This window comes from Schistocerca gregaria, chromosome 5 (genome assembly GCF_023897955.1).
Source record: "Schistocerca gregaria isolate iqSchGreg1 chromosome 5, iqSchGreg1.2, whole genome shotgun sequence".
Taxonomy (NCBI): Eukaryota; Metazoa; Arthropoda; class Insecta; order Orthoptera; family Acrididae; genus Schistocerca; species Schistocerca gregaria.
This window is the reverse complement of record NC_064924.1, coordinates 374,943,224-374,963,420: the sequence shown is the minus strand read 5'-3', so window position 1 is coordinate 374,963,420 and position 20,197 is coordinate 374,943,224. Positions and strand designations below refer to the sequence as shown.

The window sequence follows — 20,197 nt, the reverse complement described above, 5'->3', positions numbered from 1 at the left end:
AAAACCTCCCAAAAGTAAGAAAGGTTTAGGGAGTTGAGCAATCAGCCAATGCAATCAGGGGTACTGCACCATCTGGAGGAAAATATATGTTGCAGAGAGTTGTTTCCTGCGTCATCCAAGTCCAAGAGGGCACAGGCTCACTACACACCAAGTTCAGGTCGTAGACAACTCCACCTGATACTATTATATTCGCTACGGTTCTTGTAATACCCGCTGGAGCTGCGAAGGGCACGGGTCTGCATCGCCAGGAACCAGGTTTCCTGGAGGTCAAAGCAGAAAGCAGGTGTAAAGTGTAACAAGTGCCGTAGCTCAGCCAGGTGGTGGAAAAAACTGCCTCAATTCCACTGGAGAATAATATAATCGTGAGGCTGGGAGGCATCAAGCATTCAATGAGGAAGTTTACACCTCAAGGTCACCTGCCGCCACCGACTTATTTCCTGAGCAGTCTATGTCCATTGTATCTAAGGGTCGAGTGAGATCTAGGTCCTCAGCAGATGCCAGAATCTCCACCCCATCCTCAGTCACAGAGCTTGTACGTAGCTATGTTGTGGGTGCCACTGCAATTCGCTTGGTCTTGGGGGGTCTTGTTTTTGGGTTTGGCTGGGAGGGCTTCATTGTTTCAGTCTCAGGGACTGAGGATGATCATGAAGCCCTACAACCAGCTGCTTTTGGGCATTTCAACTTCCGCCACTGAAGATTGTCATCTTTCCCACTAGCAGGAACCTGGGAAGGGAGCTCAAGGGACCCCTTCCTAGTGAGATTAGCCCAAAAAAACTTACGCTTCTCCAGCTAAGAAGTGGGGACTGGTGTCCGCAATGGTTGGGGGGCAGTGCTCCTGAGGTAGGTGGTGCAGGAACAACAGGGAGGAAAGTGCCCACAACCATCAAGAGGGCAGGTGTAGTCTTCCAGTTTGGTTGGTTTAAAGGCGGAAGAAAGGACCAAACTATGAGGTCATCGGTTCCTTCTTCCTAATAAAACAATGCCACAAATGTGAGAATAATATGGACGAAACACACAACACAAAATGGAAAGAAAGGAAAAGCCACAAGAACGAAGGGAAGGCAACAAACACTAAAAGGAACAAAAGAGGACAAGAAAACAGAGAGACCATAGAAACAGAAAAGAGTAAAACATGAAAGCAGATTACAGTGGCTAGCCAACCACAAGAATAAAAAGGGAAAGCTAGCCACTCTGCAACACATTAAAACCTCCACCCTAAAAGCACTAGGGTGGAGGACACAGAGGGACAAAGGACATGCACTAAAATCTACATAGAAGTATAAAATCCACTCTCACAGATAAAACGTAAAACTAAAGCCGTTGTGGAGGCACTGTTGCCCAACACCTAAGGCAGGGTGCTGGGAAAGTTAAAAGTCCGCCACAGAGCAGCTAAAAGTGGGCAGTCCAGCAAGAGGTGAACGACTGTCATTTGAGAGCTACAGCAATACTGAGGCGGGTCCTCGCGACGGAGTAGGTAACCATGCGTTAGCCACGTATGGCCAATGTGGAGCCGGCAGAGGACAACTGATTCTCTGCGAGAGGCTTGCATGGAAGACTTCACACATTCATAGTATTTAATGACACACAGTTTGTTGTGCATGCAGTTATGCCATTCCGTCTACCAAAGCCGGAAAACCCTGTGGTGTCAGACAAAAAGCAGGTTAGCTTTGGAGAGGCCTATCTCCAGAAGCGGTTTCCGTGTCGCCTGTTTGGCCAGCCTGTCGGCAAGACTGTTACAGGGGATTCCGACGTTTCCTGGTGTCCACACAAACACCACGGAACGGCAGGACTGTTCCAGGGCATAGGTGGACTACTGAGTGGACACTACCAGAGTGTGACTTGCGTAGGACTGGTTGATAGCTTGTAGGCTGTTCAATGAGTCAGTACACAGGATAAATGACTCGCCAGGGCATGAGCGGATGTACTCGAGCACAAGATATGGCCGCCAGCTCTCCAGTGAAAACACTACAGCCAACTACAGCAAACTGGCAAGGAGTGCTGCTCAATATGTCCTCCATGAACATATGCGAAGCCTACGTGACCATCAACTATTGAGCCGTCGGTGCAAACTACTTCAGAGCCCCGGAACACGTCAAGAATCGAGAAGAAGTGACAGCGGAGGGCGGTGGGGTTAACGGAGTCCGTAAGGCCACGCCAAAGGTCCACACAAAGCTGTGGCCGAGGCGTACACTATGGAGGCGTACGTGAACAGACTGCAAGTAGTGATGGTAAAGGGGAAGACAGCAGTTTGGAGAGAAGGGACCACATGAGAACCGCAATCGTTAGCCCCGATCTGGGCCGCTGGTGCGGGAGGTGGACTGCCGTGGGCAGAAAAAGGAGACAGTAATTCGGATGCTCAGGGAAACTACGAATGTGTGCTGCATAACTGGTGAGCAGTTGTACATGTCTGATCTACAGTGCTGGGACATCAGCCTCCACCAGTACGCTGGTCACCGGACTCGTCCTAAAATCTCCTGTCACTAATCGAACCCCACAGTGGTGCACATGATCGAGTAAATGCAAAGCTAAAGGCACTGCCGAACCATAAACCACAGTCCCTTAGTCAATTTGGGATTGGACAAGGGCTCTGTAGTGCTGCAGCAGTGTAGAGCGATCTGCACCCCAATTGGTGTTGCTCAGGCAAAGGAGTGCACTGATGTGCTGCCAGCACTACTGCTTAAGCTGACGAAGATGAGGGAGCCAAGTCAATCAAGTGTTGAAAACCAGTCCTAGGAATTGATGGTCTCCACTACATTGAGTGGACTGTCATTAAGGTAAAGTGCAGGTTCTGGATGAACAACACGACACCGACAGAAGTGCATTGAACAACACACGACTTTGCAGCTCAAAACTGGAAGCCGTGGGCTAGAGCCCATGACTGCACCTTATGGATGGTTCTCTGGAGGCACTACGTAGCAACAACATTAATGCTGCAGCAGTACGAAATGCAGAAGTCGTCTGCATACAGAGAAGGTGAGACGGAGGGCCTGACAGCTGCTGCTAGACCGTTACTGACCACAAAAAATAGACACTCAATACAGAGCCCTGTGGGACTCCATTCCATTCTCCTGGATATGGATGGAACTATGGGTGTCACCAACTTAGACACGGGAAGTACGGAGGGACAGGAAGTTTTGGATAAAAAATCTGGAGTGATCCCCGGAGACCCCACTCACACAATGTGGCAAGGATATGTCGTCGTCAAGTCGTGTCATATGCTTTATGTAAGTAAAAAAAGACGGCAATCAGGTGCTGAAGTCTGGAAAAGGCTGTTCAGATGGCAGACTTGATGGACACAAGATTATCAGTGGTTGAGTGACCCTGGCAGAAGCCACCCTGGCATGGAGCCAGTAAGCCACATGACTCCAGAACCAAATCCAACTGCCAACGTACCATATGTTCCAGCAGCTTACGAAGAACATTGGGGAGACTGACAGGCCGATAGCTATCCACATCAAGCGGGTTTTTACCAGGTTTGAGCACCGAAATGGTGCTCTAGTACTCTCCCGCCACTGCAATGGAAAGACGATATAGCACCAGATCCAGTTGAAGATGACAAGAAGATGTTGCTTGTATTCAGATGAGAGATATTTAAACATCTGGCTGTGGATGGGATCGGGCCCAGGGGCTGTGTTGGGGCAATGTGCAAGGGCACTGAGGAGCTCCCACTCTGTAAATGGGGTAATGTAGGATACACTGCAGCATGTAGTGAATGAGAGGACATTTAGTTCCATCCACCGTTTGAATGTGCGAAAGGCTGGGGGGTAATTCTCCGAAGCAGAGGCTCGAGCAAAGTGTTCGGCAATTGCATTTGCGTCAGTACATAAACTGCCATTTATGGTAACACTGGTGACAGGTGTTGGGGACTGGTAACTGAAAAGACGTTTGATCTTTGCCCATGGGGCATTGACAGGAAGATGGGGAAGTGGTCACTACCACACAGGTTGTCATGTGCTCTACAGTGGATAGATGGGAGAAGTCCTGGGCTGCAAATTGATATGGCCGAGTAACTACCATGAGCCACACTGAAGTGTGTGGTGGTCTCACTATTTAAGAGTGAGAGTTCGAATTGCGACAGTAAATTTTACTACTACAGTAGTACAAGTTTATATGCAAACTAGCTCTGAAGATGACGAAGAAATTGAAGAAATGTATGATGAAATAAAAGAAATTATTCAGGTAGTGAAGGGAGACGAAAAGTTAATAGTCATGGGTGACTGGAATTCGAGTGTAGGAAAAGAGAGTGAAGGAAACGTAGTAGGTGAATATGGATTGGGGCTAAGAAATGAAAGAGGAAGCCGCCTGGTAGAATTTTGCACAGAGCACAAGTTAATCATAGCTAACACTTGGTTTAAGAATCATGAAAGAAGGTTGTATACATGGAAGAACCCTGGAGATACTAAAAGGTATCAGATAGATTATATAATGGTAAGACAGAGATTTAGGAACCAGGTTTTAAATTGTAAGACATTTCCAGGGGCAGATGGGGTCTCTGACCACAGTCTATTGGTTATGAACTGTAGACTAAAACTGAAGAAACTGCAAAAAGGTGGGAATTTAAGGAGATGGGACCTGGATAAACTGAAAGAACCAGTGGTTGTACAGAGTTTCAGGGACAGCATAAGGGAACAATTGGCAGGAATGGGGGAAAGAAACACAGTAAAAGAAGAATGGGTAGCTCTGAGGGATGAAGTCGTGAAGGCAGCAGAGGATCAAGTAGGTAAAAAGACGAGGGCTGCTAGAAATCCTTGGGTAACAGAAGAAATATTGAATTTAATTGATGAAAGGAGAAAATATCAAAATGCTGTAAATGAAGCAGGCAAAAAGGAACACAAACGTCTCAAAAATGAGATCGATAGGAAGTGCAAAATGGATAAGAAGGGATGGCTAGATGACAAATGTAAGGATGTTGAGGCTTAGCTCACTAGGGGTAAGATAGATACTGCCTAAAGGAAAATTAGAGACCTTTGGAGATAAGAGAACCACTTGTATGAACATAAAGAGCTCAGATGGAAACCCAGTTCTAAGCAAAGAAGGGAAAGCAGATAGGTGGAAGGAGTACATAGAGGGTCTATACAAGGGCGATGCACTTGAGGACAATATTATGGAAATGGAAGAGGACGTAGATGAAGATGAAATGGGAGATATGATATTGCGTGAAGAGTTTCACACAGCACTGAAAGACCTGAGTCAAAACAAGGCCGCCGGAGTAGACAACATTTCATTATGACTACTAATGGCCTTGGGAGAGCCAGTCCTGACAAAACTACCGTCTGGTGAGCACGATGTATGAGACAGGCATAATACCCTCAGACTTCAAGAAGAATATAATAATTCCAATCCCAAAGAAAGCAGGTGTTGACAGATGTGAAAATTACCAAGCAATCAGTTTAATTAGCCACAGTTGCTAAATACTAACACGAATTCTTTACAGACAAATGGAAAAACTAGTAGAAGCCGACCTCGGGGAAGATCAGTTTGGATTCTGTAGAAACACTGGAACACGTGAGGCAATACTGACCCTACGACTTATCTTTAGAAAGATTAAGGAAAGGCAAACCTACATTTCTAGCATTTGTAGACTTAGAGAAAGCTTTTGACAATGTTGACTGGAATACTCTCTTTCAAATTCTAAAGGTGGCAGGGGTAAAATACAGGGAGCGAAATGCTATTTACAATTTATATAGAAACCAGATGGCAATCATAAGAGTCGAGAGGTATGAAAAGGAAGTAGTGGTCGTGAAGGGAGTAAGACAGGGTTGCAGCCTCTCCCCGATGTTATTCAATCTGCATATTGAGCAAGCAGTAAAGGAAACAAAAGAAAAATTTGGAGTAGGTATTAAAATCCATGGAGAAGAAATAAAAAACTTTGATATTTGCCGATGACATTGTAATTCTGTCAGAGAAAGCAAAGGACTTTGAAGAGCAGTTGAATGGAATGGACAGTGTCTTGAAAGAAGGATATAAGATGAACATCATCAAAAGCAAAACGATGATAATGGAATGTAGTCGAATTAAGTCGGGTGATGCTGAGGGAATTAGATTAGGAAATGAGACACTTAAGTAGTTAAGTAGTTTTGCTATTTGGGGAGCAAAATAACTGATGATTGTCGAAGTAGAGAGGATATAAAATGTAGACTGGCAATGGCAAGGAAAGCATTTCTGAAGAAGAGAAATTTGTTAACATCGAGTATAGATTTGTGTGTCAGGAAGTAGTTTCTGAAAGTATTTGTATGGAGTGTAGCCATGTATGGAAGTGAAACATGGACGATAACTAGTTTGGACAAGAAGAGAATAGAAGCTTTCGAAATGTGGTAATACAGAAGAATGCTTAAGATTAGATGTGTAGATCACATAACTAATGAGGAAGTATTGAATAGGATTGGGGAGAAGAGAAGTTTGTGGCAAAACTTGACCAGAAGAAGGGATCGGTTGGTAGGTAATGTTCTGAGGCATCAAGGGATCACCAATTTAGTATTGGAGGGCAGCGTGGAGGGTAAAAATCGTAGAGGGAGACCAAGACATGCACACACTAAGCAGGTTCAGAAGGATGTAGGTTGCAGTAGGTACTGGGAGATGAAGAAGCTAGCACAGGATAGAGTAGCATGGAGAGCTGCATCAAACCGGTCTCAGGACTGAAGACCTCAACAACAATAATACATCCAAGGGTACTGCACCATCTGGAGGAAGATATACATTGCAGGCAGTTATTTCCTGCATCGTCCTTATTCTGACAGCCATAGCTTCAAGAAGGGTTTGAAGGGGGCGCATGTTCACTACAGACCGAATTTAGGAAAAAAATGGCTCTGAGCACTATGGGACTTAATGTCTGTGGTCATCAGTCCCCTAGAACTTAAAACTACTTAAACCTAACTAACCTAAGGACACCACACACATCCATGCCCGAGGCAGGATTCGAACCTGCGACCGTAGCAGTCGCGCGGTTCCGGACCGAGCGCCTAGAACTGCTAGACCATTGCGGCCAGTCGAATTTAGGACATAAACGCTAACTCCACCTGACATTCTTATAGTCACTAAGGTAATATTCCTTATAGCAGCAGAGGGCAGGGGTCCACATTGTTGGGAACCAGGTTTCCTGGAGAGCAATGCAGATAGTAGGTGTAAAGATTAACAGTTGCCATAGCTCAGTCATGCGGTGGACAAAACGGCTGAAATTCCACTGGAGGATGACATCGTGAGACTCTGAAGGCATGGAACATTCAATAAGGCAGTTTTGCCTCAGAGTCACCTGCTGCCACTGATTTATTGCCTGGGTAGTCTATACCTATTGTGTCTGAGGGTCTGGAGAGATCCACCCCATCTCAGACATAGAGCTTGTAGGTTGCGGTGGTGAGGGTGTCACCACAATTTTCTTAGTCTTGGGGGTTTTCTTTTTGGATTTCTATCACTGCTCCTTGGGTTTCCCTGGATGGAAGGACTTCGCTGGCTTAGTTTCCGGGACTGAGGATGAGTGTGAAGCCCTACGACCAGCTGCTTTTGGGCTCTTCAGCCACTGGCGGGTGTCATCTTTCCCACTAGAAGAAACCAGGGAAAGGAGTGACCCAAGGGATCCCTTCCCAGTGAGCGAAGTTGAAGAAGACTTCCAGTTCTGTGGCTTAGGAGGAGGGGACGGATGTCCCTGATAGTTGGAAGGGGGGGGGGAAGGGGGGGAGGGGGAGGGTTGCTCCCAAAATAGGTGATGCAGGAGCAACAGGGAGGGAAATGCCCCCCACCATCGAAGGGGCAGGTGTAGTCTTGCGACTCAGAGATGACTTGGGTTGGCGGTGCTGATAATGCCAGAACTGTTGCAGCGCCAGCGTAAAACGATGTCATACGCATGGGATCCAGGTGTTCAAATTTTCTCTTAACCTCATTGTAGGTCAGTCTGTCCAGGGTCTTGTACCCCATGATTTTCCTTTCTTCCTGGAGAATCCTGCAATCAGGCAAGCAAGGCAAATGATGCTCTCTGCAGTTGTCACAGATGAGAGGCGGGGCACATGGAGTATTGGGATGTGATGGGCATCCGCAATCTTGGCATGTGACGCTGGAAGTATAGCGGAATGACACATGGCCGAACTCCCAGCACTTAAAGCACCGCATCAGGGGAGGGATATATGGCTTGACATCATGGCGGTAGACCATCACCTTGACCTTCTCGGGCAATATATCACCCAGCTGCAACAAAGGCAGTATGGCCACTGCCAGGAGTCCCGCTGCCCCCGGGTGACGAGCATCTACTCCTTGGTATTCATGGGGAGTTAACAGTGCAGGCATCAGCAGAGTGATCCCTGTGTGGTCAGGGGGCTACAACCTACAGGGTACATGGCAGCCCCACCACAATGGACTGGCTACCGTGCGGGATATCAGGTCCAGCCAAGCAAACAGGTCCTTTATCATCGTCAGAACAGAAAATGATACTGCACAGTGGATGGAATAAAACATATGCAGGAGAGTGACCTCGCCCAACAGCTGGAGAATGAGCGGAAGTGTAGATCCATGTCGACGAAGGATTGGAGAAGTCTCAGCACATGATGGACACGATGCACCATATAAGGCGCCCTTCCCCAATTGGTTCACTCTTTGAGAAAATTTGGAAAACTGGAGATCAAACCCTACAGGGGACCATCACAAAGGCCAAAATGTGAGAGACTCCTTTCAGACGCCTCTTATGACAGGCAGGGAATACATCGGGCCTATTCTAAACCCCGCACATGCACGTGGGTATGTCATACTGGTGCAAAATACAAATGTAGAATATGAAGGATGAGAGAAAATAACTCACTAGCAGCTAATCACTGAAGCAAGAGCAACCACAGAGATCAAAGATGGGGCACTGAGGAGAGAACATTCATCAAAAAATGCAACCACATGCGAGAGAAGCAGAGAAAGAAAGAACTGGGAATATCAAAAAGCAAAATCTTGAGTAAAATGCAGATTAGAAAACAGGAAAGCAATAATAGGACACAGATGAGAGCAAAATTGTTGGATAAAAATTAAGTAAAAAGCTGATGAGGGCTATGGTCTTTTCAGTTGTGATGGCTGAATGGCGAATAATTGACTCCTTCGAATTGTGGTGTTGGAGGAAACTTCTTAGAGTTCCATGGACTGCAAAGAGAACCAACAGATCAATATTGGAGCAAATAAAACCAGATTTCTCCCTGGAAGGTCTAATGTTAAAACAAAAGCTGACCTACTTTGGACACACAATGCGAAGGCATGCCTCGCTGGAAAAAACATTAATGCTGGGGAAGATTGAAGGAACTAGAAGCAGAGAATGTCAAAGGATGAGATGAATCAATGGCATCACAGAAGCAATGTGTTCCAATCTGGAAGGTCTACGGGAGAAAGTCCAAGACAGGAAAAAGTGGTGCGATTTGGTTCATGGGGTCACGAAGAGTCAGAACCGACTTAACGAATAGAGAGAGAGAGAAAAAGCTGATAAAATCTACAAGTTGTGAGCACACACACACACACACACACACACACACACACACACACACACACACACACAAAATGAAATATTGTTGGCTTGGTCTACCACTATTACTTATAAACATACAATGGTGTCTGTTACGAAACAGAGTCAGCAACTGAGATTTACAACATTATGCCATAAAGATATGTACACCAATCAAGGTATTGGCAGAAAAAGTCATGAACCTAATTTATTAAGAAACTGACTGTTCATGCTACTTAATGTTTCCGAATGCATCACATGATAGCTAGTATCCATATGTACCACTAGAAAGGGCTGCCTAATTTATAAACTGTTTCTTCTTATTATACTTTTGTTTTTGCCTTTGAAATTAATCAAATATAAACATTCAATATCTCAACATACACTTTTGTGGGGTAGCACTTTCTTCTCCCAACCCCTCCAATTCTTAATGTATCAGAAGTTTTGTTTCCAAAATAATGGACTAACATAAACTACGAATATTACTAGTTTAATAACATTTGTTTGTTTCCTTACTGGTGTTGCATTGGCCAGTTTCTTAAACTTAGTGCAAATTACTACAAAAACGGGGAAGGCAGGCCCATCTCCATCAGGTGATTTTCTTTCAGCTTCAATACACCTGCAAACTCTGAACATCCACCCTGCAGCCGGGAAGTACTCCAACAGTTTCAGAAGAATGTGTTCTTGAAGTAAAGAGACACAGACATAACGGCCACCCACCCGTAGGACACGATCTATCTCCTGTACAATAATAATAAGAAAAAGAGAAAGATTTAATATATTTTAATGAATGTCATTAATGCAAGATAAAAGTTACAAGTATAACAAATTGTACATACACTGAATAATTTATCTATTCTCTTCTGAACTTCTTCACTGTTGTCTGGCATCAAAGCATCAAGTGTTCCTTTGTCGAGAACAACACTGAACTCATTATCATCGAATGTCATATGTAAGGCATCCATCTGCTTATAAACCATATCTGGCCGATCCTTGCCATGTGTTTCAATCATCTGCCGTATAACAACATGACTAATGTCTATATTTGTTAGATGCCTATTAAAAACAAAACACAGATCAGTATTGGTGATAAATGTTGTCTTTATAACTCTACTATAATGCAATTATTTATCAACTAATGATTGGTTGCTCACTGTAATGAACAATGAAATACATACTAAAATGGCATTTTCCATTTATTCCATAATATCACAAATTAAAACTTACTCTATCAGGCATCATGATTTGGATTTTACAATATAAAGGAAGGGGAATGTCTATTTAGGCCTACTTATTGAAGTGTTAATTATGTCATAGAATATTATCTGCTGAGTCTGCTGGTCTCTCATTTATTTTAGTCACTTGAAGTTAGTAAAGCAAGCATCTCTAAAGCTTTTTAGCAAATACCAACCACAGTCTGAGGCAACAGCTTGCATGAAATGTGATAGATTAGTTTGATGTCCCATGGATCATTTGCATGATAGAACTCAATGATGTGGAAGAACGAGTCACTATATATTCACATCACAAATCATATAAGGCTGCATGTTGATATTGATGAGCTGTAACCCCCCCCCCCCCCCCCCCAAGATATAAGTTAGTAATTCCTACCCATGCCCTTTTACACACTACAATAATAGAATGTCACTTTTATATTAATGGGTACATAACAGAAAATTTTGGGTGCAGCATGGTGCACCCCTTTTTTGTATTAAAGACATTCTTAATTTGGAGTAATGAATGTCATTTTCTTCTTCCACCACTGTAATTATGTACATAATTGTTCCTTTTGAACTGCAGTGAATTATTTACAACGAACTATGAGGGAATACATGTAGACAGAACATCCACTGGTCGGCTGCACCATCAATCCCATAAAACTTCATTTCATATACGAGAATATTGTGATTCACAAAACATTAGACAGGGTGCAGAAAGCATCAACTAGCAATACTTTGTTACTTAATGTTTGTAAAATTTGATGAGTGAATGTGTAAATGGCATTCTCAGTAGAGCAACCTTCCTGAAATCCAAACCATTATTTACTGAAGATAATATTGTTGCTTAGGTGGGATACTATTCCAGAATATGGTACATCACTTTCTCACACATCCTGAACTACAATGTCAGGGATGACACCAGACAGTAATGACCTCTTAGTCAATATTTTAAAGCTGATAGATGACAAATCTATAAATATTTAGCTACAATATTTTCAAGTTGTTTGCACAATGGAACAAGATTGAAATAAAGACAAAATACATAAGAAAGGTAGTGCTATAGATTTAAATAACTAGCACCCTAACAGCCTCCTGTCTAAACTGTAAGAAGATTTTTTACTAGAATTTTGATTATCAAATTGAAAAGAAGTATACTTGACCTCATCCAACCCATTGAGCATGCTGGGTTCCGTGCAGGGTTTAGTCTACATCTACATGACTACTCTGCAATTCACATTTAAGTGCTTTGCAGAGGGTTCATCGAACCACAATCATACTATCTCTCTACTATTCCACTCCTGAACAGCGAGCGGGAAAAACGAACATTAAACCTTTCTGTTCGAGCTCTGATTTCTCTTATTTTATTTTGATGATCATTCCTACCTATGTAGGTTGGGCTCAACAAAATATTTTCGCATTCGGAAGAGAAAGTTGGTGACTGAAATTTCGAAAAAAGGTCTCGTCGCAACGAAAAACGTCTATGCTGTAATGACTTCCATCCCCACTCGTGTATCATATCTGCCACACTCTCTCCCCTATTACGTGATAATACAAAACGAGCTGCCCTTTTTTGCACCCTTTCGATGTCCTCCGTCAATCCCACCTGGTAAGGATCCCACACCGCGCAGCAATATTCTAACAGAGGACGAACGAGTGTAGTGTAAGCTGTCTCTTTGGTGGACTTGTTGCATCTTCTAAGTGTCCTGCCAATGAAACGCAACCTTTGGCTCGCCTTCCGACAATATTATCTATGTGGTCCTTAGAACTGAAGTTGTTCGTAATTTTAACACCCAGGTACTTAGTTGAATTGACAGCCTTGAGAATTGTGCTATTTATCGAATAATCGAATTCCAACAGATTTCTTTTGGAACTCATGTGGATCACCTCACACTTTTCGTTATTTAGCATCAACTGCCACCTGACACACCATACAGCAATCTTTTCTAAATCGCTTTGCAACTGATACTGGTCTTCGGATGACCTTACTAGACGGTAAATTACAGCATCATCTGCGAACGGTCTAAGAGAACTGCTCAGATTGTCACTCAGGTCATTTATATAGATCAGGAACAGCAGAGGTCCCAGGATGCTTCCCTGGGGAACACCTGATATCACTTCAGTTTTACTCGATGATTTGCCGTCTAGTACTACGAACTGCGACCTTCCTGACAGGAAATCACGAATCCAGTCGCACAACTGAGACGATACCCCATAGGTCCGCAGCTTGATTAGAAGTCGCTTATGAGGCACGGTGTCAAAAGCTTTCCGGAAATCTAGAAATACGGAATCAACTTGAGATCCCCTGTTGATAGCGGCCATTACTTCGTGCGAATAAAGAGGTAGCTGCGTTGCACAAGAGCGATGTTTTCTGAAGCCATGCTGATTACGTGTCAATAGATCGTTCCCTTCGAGGTGATTCATAATGTTTGAATACAATATATGCTCCAAAACCCTACTGCAAACCGATGTCAATGATATAGGTCTGTAGTTAAATGGATTACTCCTACTACCCTTCTTGAACACTGGTGCGACCTGCGCAATTTTCCAATCTGTAGGTACAGATCTATCGGTGAGCGAGCGGTTGTATATGAGTGCTAAGTAGGGAGTACAATTGATCACATCCTCACTCCACGCTGAACAATTAGTAGTACAAATGAGTACCAGCTAACTCTTTGCCTTACCTTCATAGATTTTGAAAAGGCATTCAAGTCACTCAGTTTTGTTTGAAGCTCTAACAGAGCAAGGAATAGGAGAGGCTTAAAAGTCTTATAGAACACACACACAACTTCCACAGCATTTGTATATGTAGTTAAAAAAGAAACAATGAATTTACCATTGAAACGGGTGTAAAACAAGGTGACTATATCTGCAAAACTATTTTCAGCAGTCCTCAAAAAAGCAACGTTCAAATTAGACTGGAAAATAAAGGGAATAAAAATTCTGGGAAAGAGATTACATAACCTCAGGTTCACTGATGATATTGTACTACTTACAAATAGTATAGAACAATTTCAAATATTGGTTAGTGAACTTTTGTCAGTCTGCTCTGAAATTGGACTAAAAATAAACTGTGATAAAATTAAGAGGGAGGGAAATACTATATATCTGTCTGACGCAACTGCAAAGTGTCACGGACTATATCTATACTGGTCATCTGCAAAATATGAAAGGAAACCTAAAACCAGATATATTTTGATGTAATAAATTAGGCTGCCATGCTTATGGAAGATTCCCTTCAGTTTCGAAGTCCAAGATGTTGACCAAGCTGAAGAAGACAGTTTTTGACTAATGTATACTACCAGTCACAACTTGTGGCTGTGAGACAAACATTAAATTAGTTCACTGTCAGAAAACTAACAGTAGCCCAAAGACAAATGGAAAGATCAATGCTGGGCTACACAACGAGTTTACATCAGGCAGAGAACAAAGGTCAGTGACGTAACAAAAAGAGTGAATACCCTGAAATGGCATTGAGCTGGTCATGTTACTAACAAAAGGTGGCAGGTGGTTAAAACAAGTACTAGACTGGAGCCCAATTTACCAAAAACTACCAAGGGGACGAACATTGGACAGAGACTTAATAAAAACATCTTGATTAAATTGGTAAAAGGGAGCTCAAGATTGGCAGAACTCGAAGAACCTGTGGGTATCTTGTGTTGCACACCAGCTCAAAGAGGCCAAATCATCAAGTGGTCGATGATGATGATTGGTTTGTTAGGCACTCAACTGCGCGGTTATCAGCACTCAGTATTTTATCAATAAACTGAAGTCTGCCACCTGCTTTACCAGCAACTGATCCTGTGTGATCATTCCACTCGATATCTCAGAGAAGTGTTACACCCACATATCTATGAGGTGGCAAGTTCCAACTGTGAATGTACTGTAGTCATAGGGAACTATATTTTTTTTCATTTTGTGAAGGGCACAATTTTACATTTATGCACACTTGTAGCAAGTTGGCAATCTTTGCAACACTTTGAAATCTTATCAAGATCTGACTGACTGTTTATGCTGCTACTTCATTACAATAACTGGATCATCTGCGAAAAGTCTGGGATTACTATTGTCAAGAAGGTCATTTGTATGCAATATGAACAGCAAGGGTGCTAACACACTTTTATGGGGCATACCTTAAGTTACTTTTGCATGTAACAATGACCCACCATCTCCAACAACATACTGCATTCTCCCTATCAGAAAGTCTTCAATTCATTCCATTTGATTACCCTATGATCATACTTTTGACAATAAACATAGGTGTGGTACTGAGTCCAACACATTTTGGAAATCAAGAACTACTGCATCTACCCGAATGCCTTGATCTCAAGCTTTCAGTATATCATGTGATAGAAGTGTGAACTCAGTTTCACATGACTAAGGTATTCTGAATCCATGCTGGTTAGCAGGGAGGAGGTCATTCTGTTCGAGATACCTCATTATGTTTAAGCTCAGAAAATGTTCAGATACTACAACAAACTGATGTGAAGGATGCTGGATGGTATTTTTGGGGCTCACTTCTATTACTGTTCTTGTGGATGAGTGTGACCTGTGCTATCTTCCTACTACTGGAAACTGTTTTTGTTCAAGGGCTCTACAATAGATTATACGTACAAGATGAGCTAAAACTGGCCACAAATTCAGTATAGAATCTGATGGGTATTCTGTTGGATCCTGGAGCTTTGTTGAGTATTAATGATTTCAGCTGTTTCTCAACATCACACACTTATTTCACTCGTGTTTTCAGTGGTCCAAGGATTAAACTGGGGCAACATTTGAAAACAGAGTTAATTATTGTAGCTTTATCTTTTCTATCCTCAATTCAACTGCCGTCTCATGAGTGCCTGGTTGGTTGGGTGTGGGATTGAAGGGACCAGACTGCTAAGGTCATCGGTCCCTTGTTCCAAGATAAAATCACACGAAATAAAAACTGTCAGTCGTTAAAAACGGAGAACTGAGAGAAGGGACGACACAATACAAGAAAGGCAGACAAAGACCAGACAAACGGAACTAAAATCGCACCGCGTGTGAAGGTGGTTGGCCGACCATGAAAATAAGGAAAAGCCAACCACCAAATGACATTAAAACCCACAGTTTAAAACCACAGGCCAAAGGCCCAAGTCAATACAGGAAATAAAAGGACAAACACTAAAATCATACGATAAAAACCCCCTGCCCGAATAAAACTCAACACGAGGTCCGCCATAGCATCGTCATCACATAAAAGGGCAGGGAGGGTATCAGGCAGCGCAAACGTCTGCCTGAGTCCTGTTAAAAGCGGGCAGTCCACCAAAATGTGGACCACCGTCAGAGCTGCCCCGCAGCGACATAGCGGTGGGTCCTCCCGGCGCAACAAATGGCCGTGCGTCAGCCACGTGTGGCCAACGCGCAGCCGGCAGAGGACGACAGAGTCCTTCCGAGAGGCCCGCATGGAGGAGCGCCACACACGAGTCGTCTCCTTCACCACCCGAAGTTTGTTGGGCGTGGGCAGGGTGCGCCACTCGTCACCCCAGGCACCAAGCACTTTCTGGCGCAAAAGCGACAGGAGATCACACTCCATAAGGCCGAGTTCCAGAGCCGGTGAACTCACTGCCTGTTTAGCCAGCGTGTCAACCCGCTCATTGCCCGGGATGCCGACATGACCTGGGGTCCAAACAAAGACCACGGAGCGGCCGCAACGGGCAAGAGCATGGAGCGACTCGTGGATGGCCATCACCAGACGGGAACGAGGAAAGCACTGGTCAAGAGCTCGTAAACCACTCAGGGAGTCACTACAGATGACAAAGGACTCACCTGAGCGGGAACGGATATACTCTAGGGCGCGATAGATGGCAACCAACTCGGCAGTGTATACACTGTTCCCAGGTGCCAGCGACCGTTGCTCACAATGATCCTCTAGAGTAAGAGCGTAACCAGTGCGACCAGAGACCATCGAACCGTCGGTATAGGTCACGGCAGATCCGGGAAACTCGGCAAGGAGAGCAACAAAGCGGCGGCGGAGGGCCGGAGGAGGGACCGAGTCTTTCGGACCCTGTGCCAAATCCAGCCGAATGCATGGTCGGCGCACACACCAAGGGGGCAGACGGAGATTGGCCCGGAAAACAGGCGGGAGAGGAAAAAACTCAATCCCACACAGTAGAGCCCGGATGCGAACCGCGATCGTACACCCTGACCGGGGCCGCCTGTCTGGAAGATGGACGATCGAGTGCGGGAACAGGAGACGGTAGTTGGGATGCCCTGGCAAGCTACAAACGTGGGCAGCATAAGCGGCCAGAAGTCGGTCGCGCCGGATCCGCAATGGAGGAACACCAGCCTCCACAAGTAAGCTGTCAACAGGGCTTGTCCGAAATGCTCCTGTGGCGAGTCGGATCCCGCAGTGATGGATGGGATCCAGCAATTGCAACGCCGAGGGCGACGCCGAACCATAAGCCACACACCCATAATCAAGGCGGGACTGGATCAGCGCTTGATACAGCCGGAGAAGGGTGGACCGATCGGCACCCCATCTGGTGTGGCTAAGGCAACGGAGAGCGTTTAAATGCCGCCAGCATGTTTGTTTAAGCTGCCTAATATGAGGCAGCAAAAGTCAACTGGGCATCAAATACCAGTCCCAAGAACCGATGCGTCTCTACCACAGCAAGAGGTTCACCGTCAAGGTAAAGGCGTGGCTCAGGGTGAACCGTGCGACGCCGGCAGAAATGCACAACGCAGGTCTTAGCGGCCGAAAACTGGAAGCCGTGCGCTACAGCCCACGACTGCGCCTTGCGGATAGCGCCCTGCAGCTGGCGCTCAGCAACTGCAATGCCAGCGGAGCTGTAGTAGAGGCAGAAATCGTCTGCATACAACGAAGCTGCGACGGACAATCCCACCGCCTCAGCGAGCCCATTGATCGCAATTAAAAACAGGGAGACACTGAGGACAGACCCCTGTGGGACCCCGTTCTCCTGGACCCGGGAGGAACTATGGGACGCAGCAACTTGCACGCGGAAGGAACGAGACGACAGAAAATTCTGAATAAAAATCGGTAGCGGGCCCCTAAGACCCCACCCATGAAGTGTGGCCAGGATGTGATATCGCCAAGTCGTATCGTACGCCTTCCGCATGTCGAAGAAGACGGCAACCAGATGTTGGCGGCGTGCAAAGGCTGTACGGACGGCAGACTCTAGGGAGACCAGATTATCGACGGCAGAGCGGCCTTTGCGGAACCCACCCTGAGACGGAGCCAGAAGGCCTCGAGACTCGAGGAGCCAACTCAACCTCCGGCTCACCATACGTTCTAGCAACTTGCAAAGAACGTTGGTGAGGCTTATGGGGCGGTAGCTGTCCACCTCCAGCGGGTTCTTGCCAGGTTTCAACACGGAGAGGACGATGCTTTCTCGCCATTGAGACGGGAACACACCCTCAACCCAGATGCGGTTGAAAACATCTAGGAGGCGTCGCTCGCAATTCACAGAGAGGTGTTTCAGCATCTGGCTGTGGATGCGGTCTGGCCCAGGAGCCGTATCAGGGCAAGCAGATAGGGCACTCTGGAATTCCCAGTCGCTGAAAGGAGCATTGTACGACTCCGCGTGGCGCGTGTGAAAGGAAAGCCTCCAACTTTCCAACCGCTCTTTCCGGGAGCGGAAGGCCAGTGGGTAATTCGTAGATGCGGAACACTGAGCAAAATGCGCTGCTAACCGGTCCGCAATCGTGTCGGAGTCAGTACACACCACTCCATTCAGCGAAAGCCCAGGGACAGAGACAGGCGGCCGATAGCCATGGAGTCGCCTAATCTTAGCCCAAACCTGCGATGCAGAGGTACGGACGCCAATGGTGGAAACATACCGTTCCCAGCACTCCTGCTTCCGTTGGCGAATAAGGCGTCGGGCACGGGCACAGAGCTGTTTAAAAACGATGAGGTTCTCCAAGGACGGGTGACGCTTATGGCGTTGAAGAGCCCGCCGGCGATCTCTAATCGCCTCTGCGATCTCGGGCGCCCACCAAGGCACAGTCCTCCTCCGAGGGGACCCGGATGAACAGGGAATCGCAGATGCCGCCGCAGAAACGATGCCGGTGGTGACCGACTGAACCACCGCATCAATGGTGTCAGGGGAAGGAGGTGCAATAGTGGCGAGAGAGGAGAACAAGCCCCAATCAGCCTTATTAAGAGCCCATCTGGAGGGGCGTTCAGAAGAGTGACGCTGTGGTAGTGACAGAAAGATGGGGAAATGGTCACTACCACATAAGTCGTCATGGACACTCCAGTGGATGGATGGTGAAAGTCCGGGGCTGCAGATAGAAAGGTCGATGGCCGAAAATGTGCCATGGACGACGCTGAAATGTGTCGGCTCTCCCGTGATTAAGAGGCAGAGGTCAAGCTGCGAGAGAAGAGTCTCGACATCTCTACCCCGGCCAGTAATCGCGGCGCTACCCCACAGGGGGTTATGGGCGTTAAAGTCGCCCAGTAACACAAAAGGAGGAGGCAGTTGTGCTATCAATGCAGCCAACACATGACGCGAGACATCACCATCTGGCGGAAGATACAAACTGCAGACAGTAATAGGCTGAGGCGACCACATCCTTACAGCGACAGCCTCTAAAGGCGTGTGAAGAGGTACACATTCGCTGTAGACAGAGTTAAGGATGAAGACGCAGACTCCACCAGATACCCTATCATAAGCTGCCCGGTTCTTGTAATAACCCCGATACCCACGTAGGGCAGAGGTCCGCATTGCCGGAAACCAAGTTTCCTGTAGGGCAATGCAGAGGAAAGGGTGACTGCTGATGAGTTGGCGAAGCTCAGCAAGGTGGTGGAAAAAAGCGCTGCAGTTCCACTGGAGTATTGCTTTGTCCATGTCCGAAAAAGGCGTGAAGGGGCAGAGGAGGCAGATCACGCCACTGGGTCACCTGCTGCCACCGATGGAGGACCAGTACAATCTGCTTCCATGGCGTCTGAGGGTCCGGCGAGATCCAGGTCCTCAGCGGACGCCCGGATCTCCACCTTATCCCCGGACGCAGAGCCTGTAGGGAGCAGTGGGGTGGATGCCACCGAGTGGTCCTTGGCCTTAGAGGTCTTCTTCTTCGTCTTGTCTCTCTGGTCCTTGGGTTTCATTGGCTGGGAGGGCTCCAGCGAGTCAGTCTCCGGGACGGAGGAGGAGCGGGAAGCCCTGCGATCAGCCGCTGGTCTGCTTTTCTTCCATTGGCTGACGTCACCCTTCCCAGAGGCGGAAACCTGGGAAGGAAGGGACCCAAGGGACCCTTTCCGTGCTATTCGAGCAGGGGAAGTTTGAGGCTTCCCCAGCTTAGAAGTGGGGACTGATGTCCCCGATGGTTGGGGGGTTGCTGCTCCTGAGGCAGGTAGTGCAGGAGCAGCAGGGAGTGAAGTGCCCCCCACCATCAAGGGGGCAGGTGTAGCATTCCGGCTCTGAGAGGTGGCAGTCTGAGGGAGAGCCAATGGGGCCATAACAGTAGTAGCCGCGGCGTAAGAGGCAGTCATTCGAACAGGATGGAGGCGTTCGAACTTCTGCCTGGCCTCAGTGTATGT

General features: G+C 46.2%; 1 protein-coding gene across 1 annotated transcript in view; it reads right to left on the bottom strand.

The window, feature by feature from the left end:
* Positions 1–20,197, bottom strand: part of LOC126272532 (eEF1A lysine and N-terminal methyltransferase homolog) — a 90,078-nt gene that overhangs the window by 59,207 nt on the left and 10,674 nt on the right. The window contains exons 3-4 of the mRNA XM_049975445.1: positions 10,297–10,513; positions 9,974–10,198 (exon numbers count right to left, since the gene is read on the bottom strand). Coding sequence (XP_049831402.1) covers positions 9,974–10,198; positions 10,297–10,513 — 442 coding nt within the window. The remainder of the gene's footprint in view (positions 1–9,973; positions 10,199–10,296; positions 10,514–20,197) is intronic.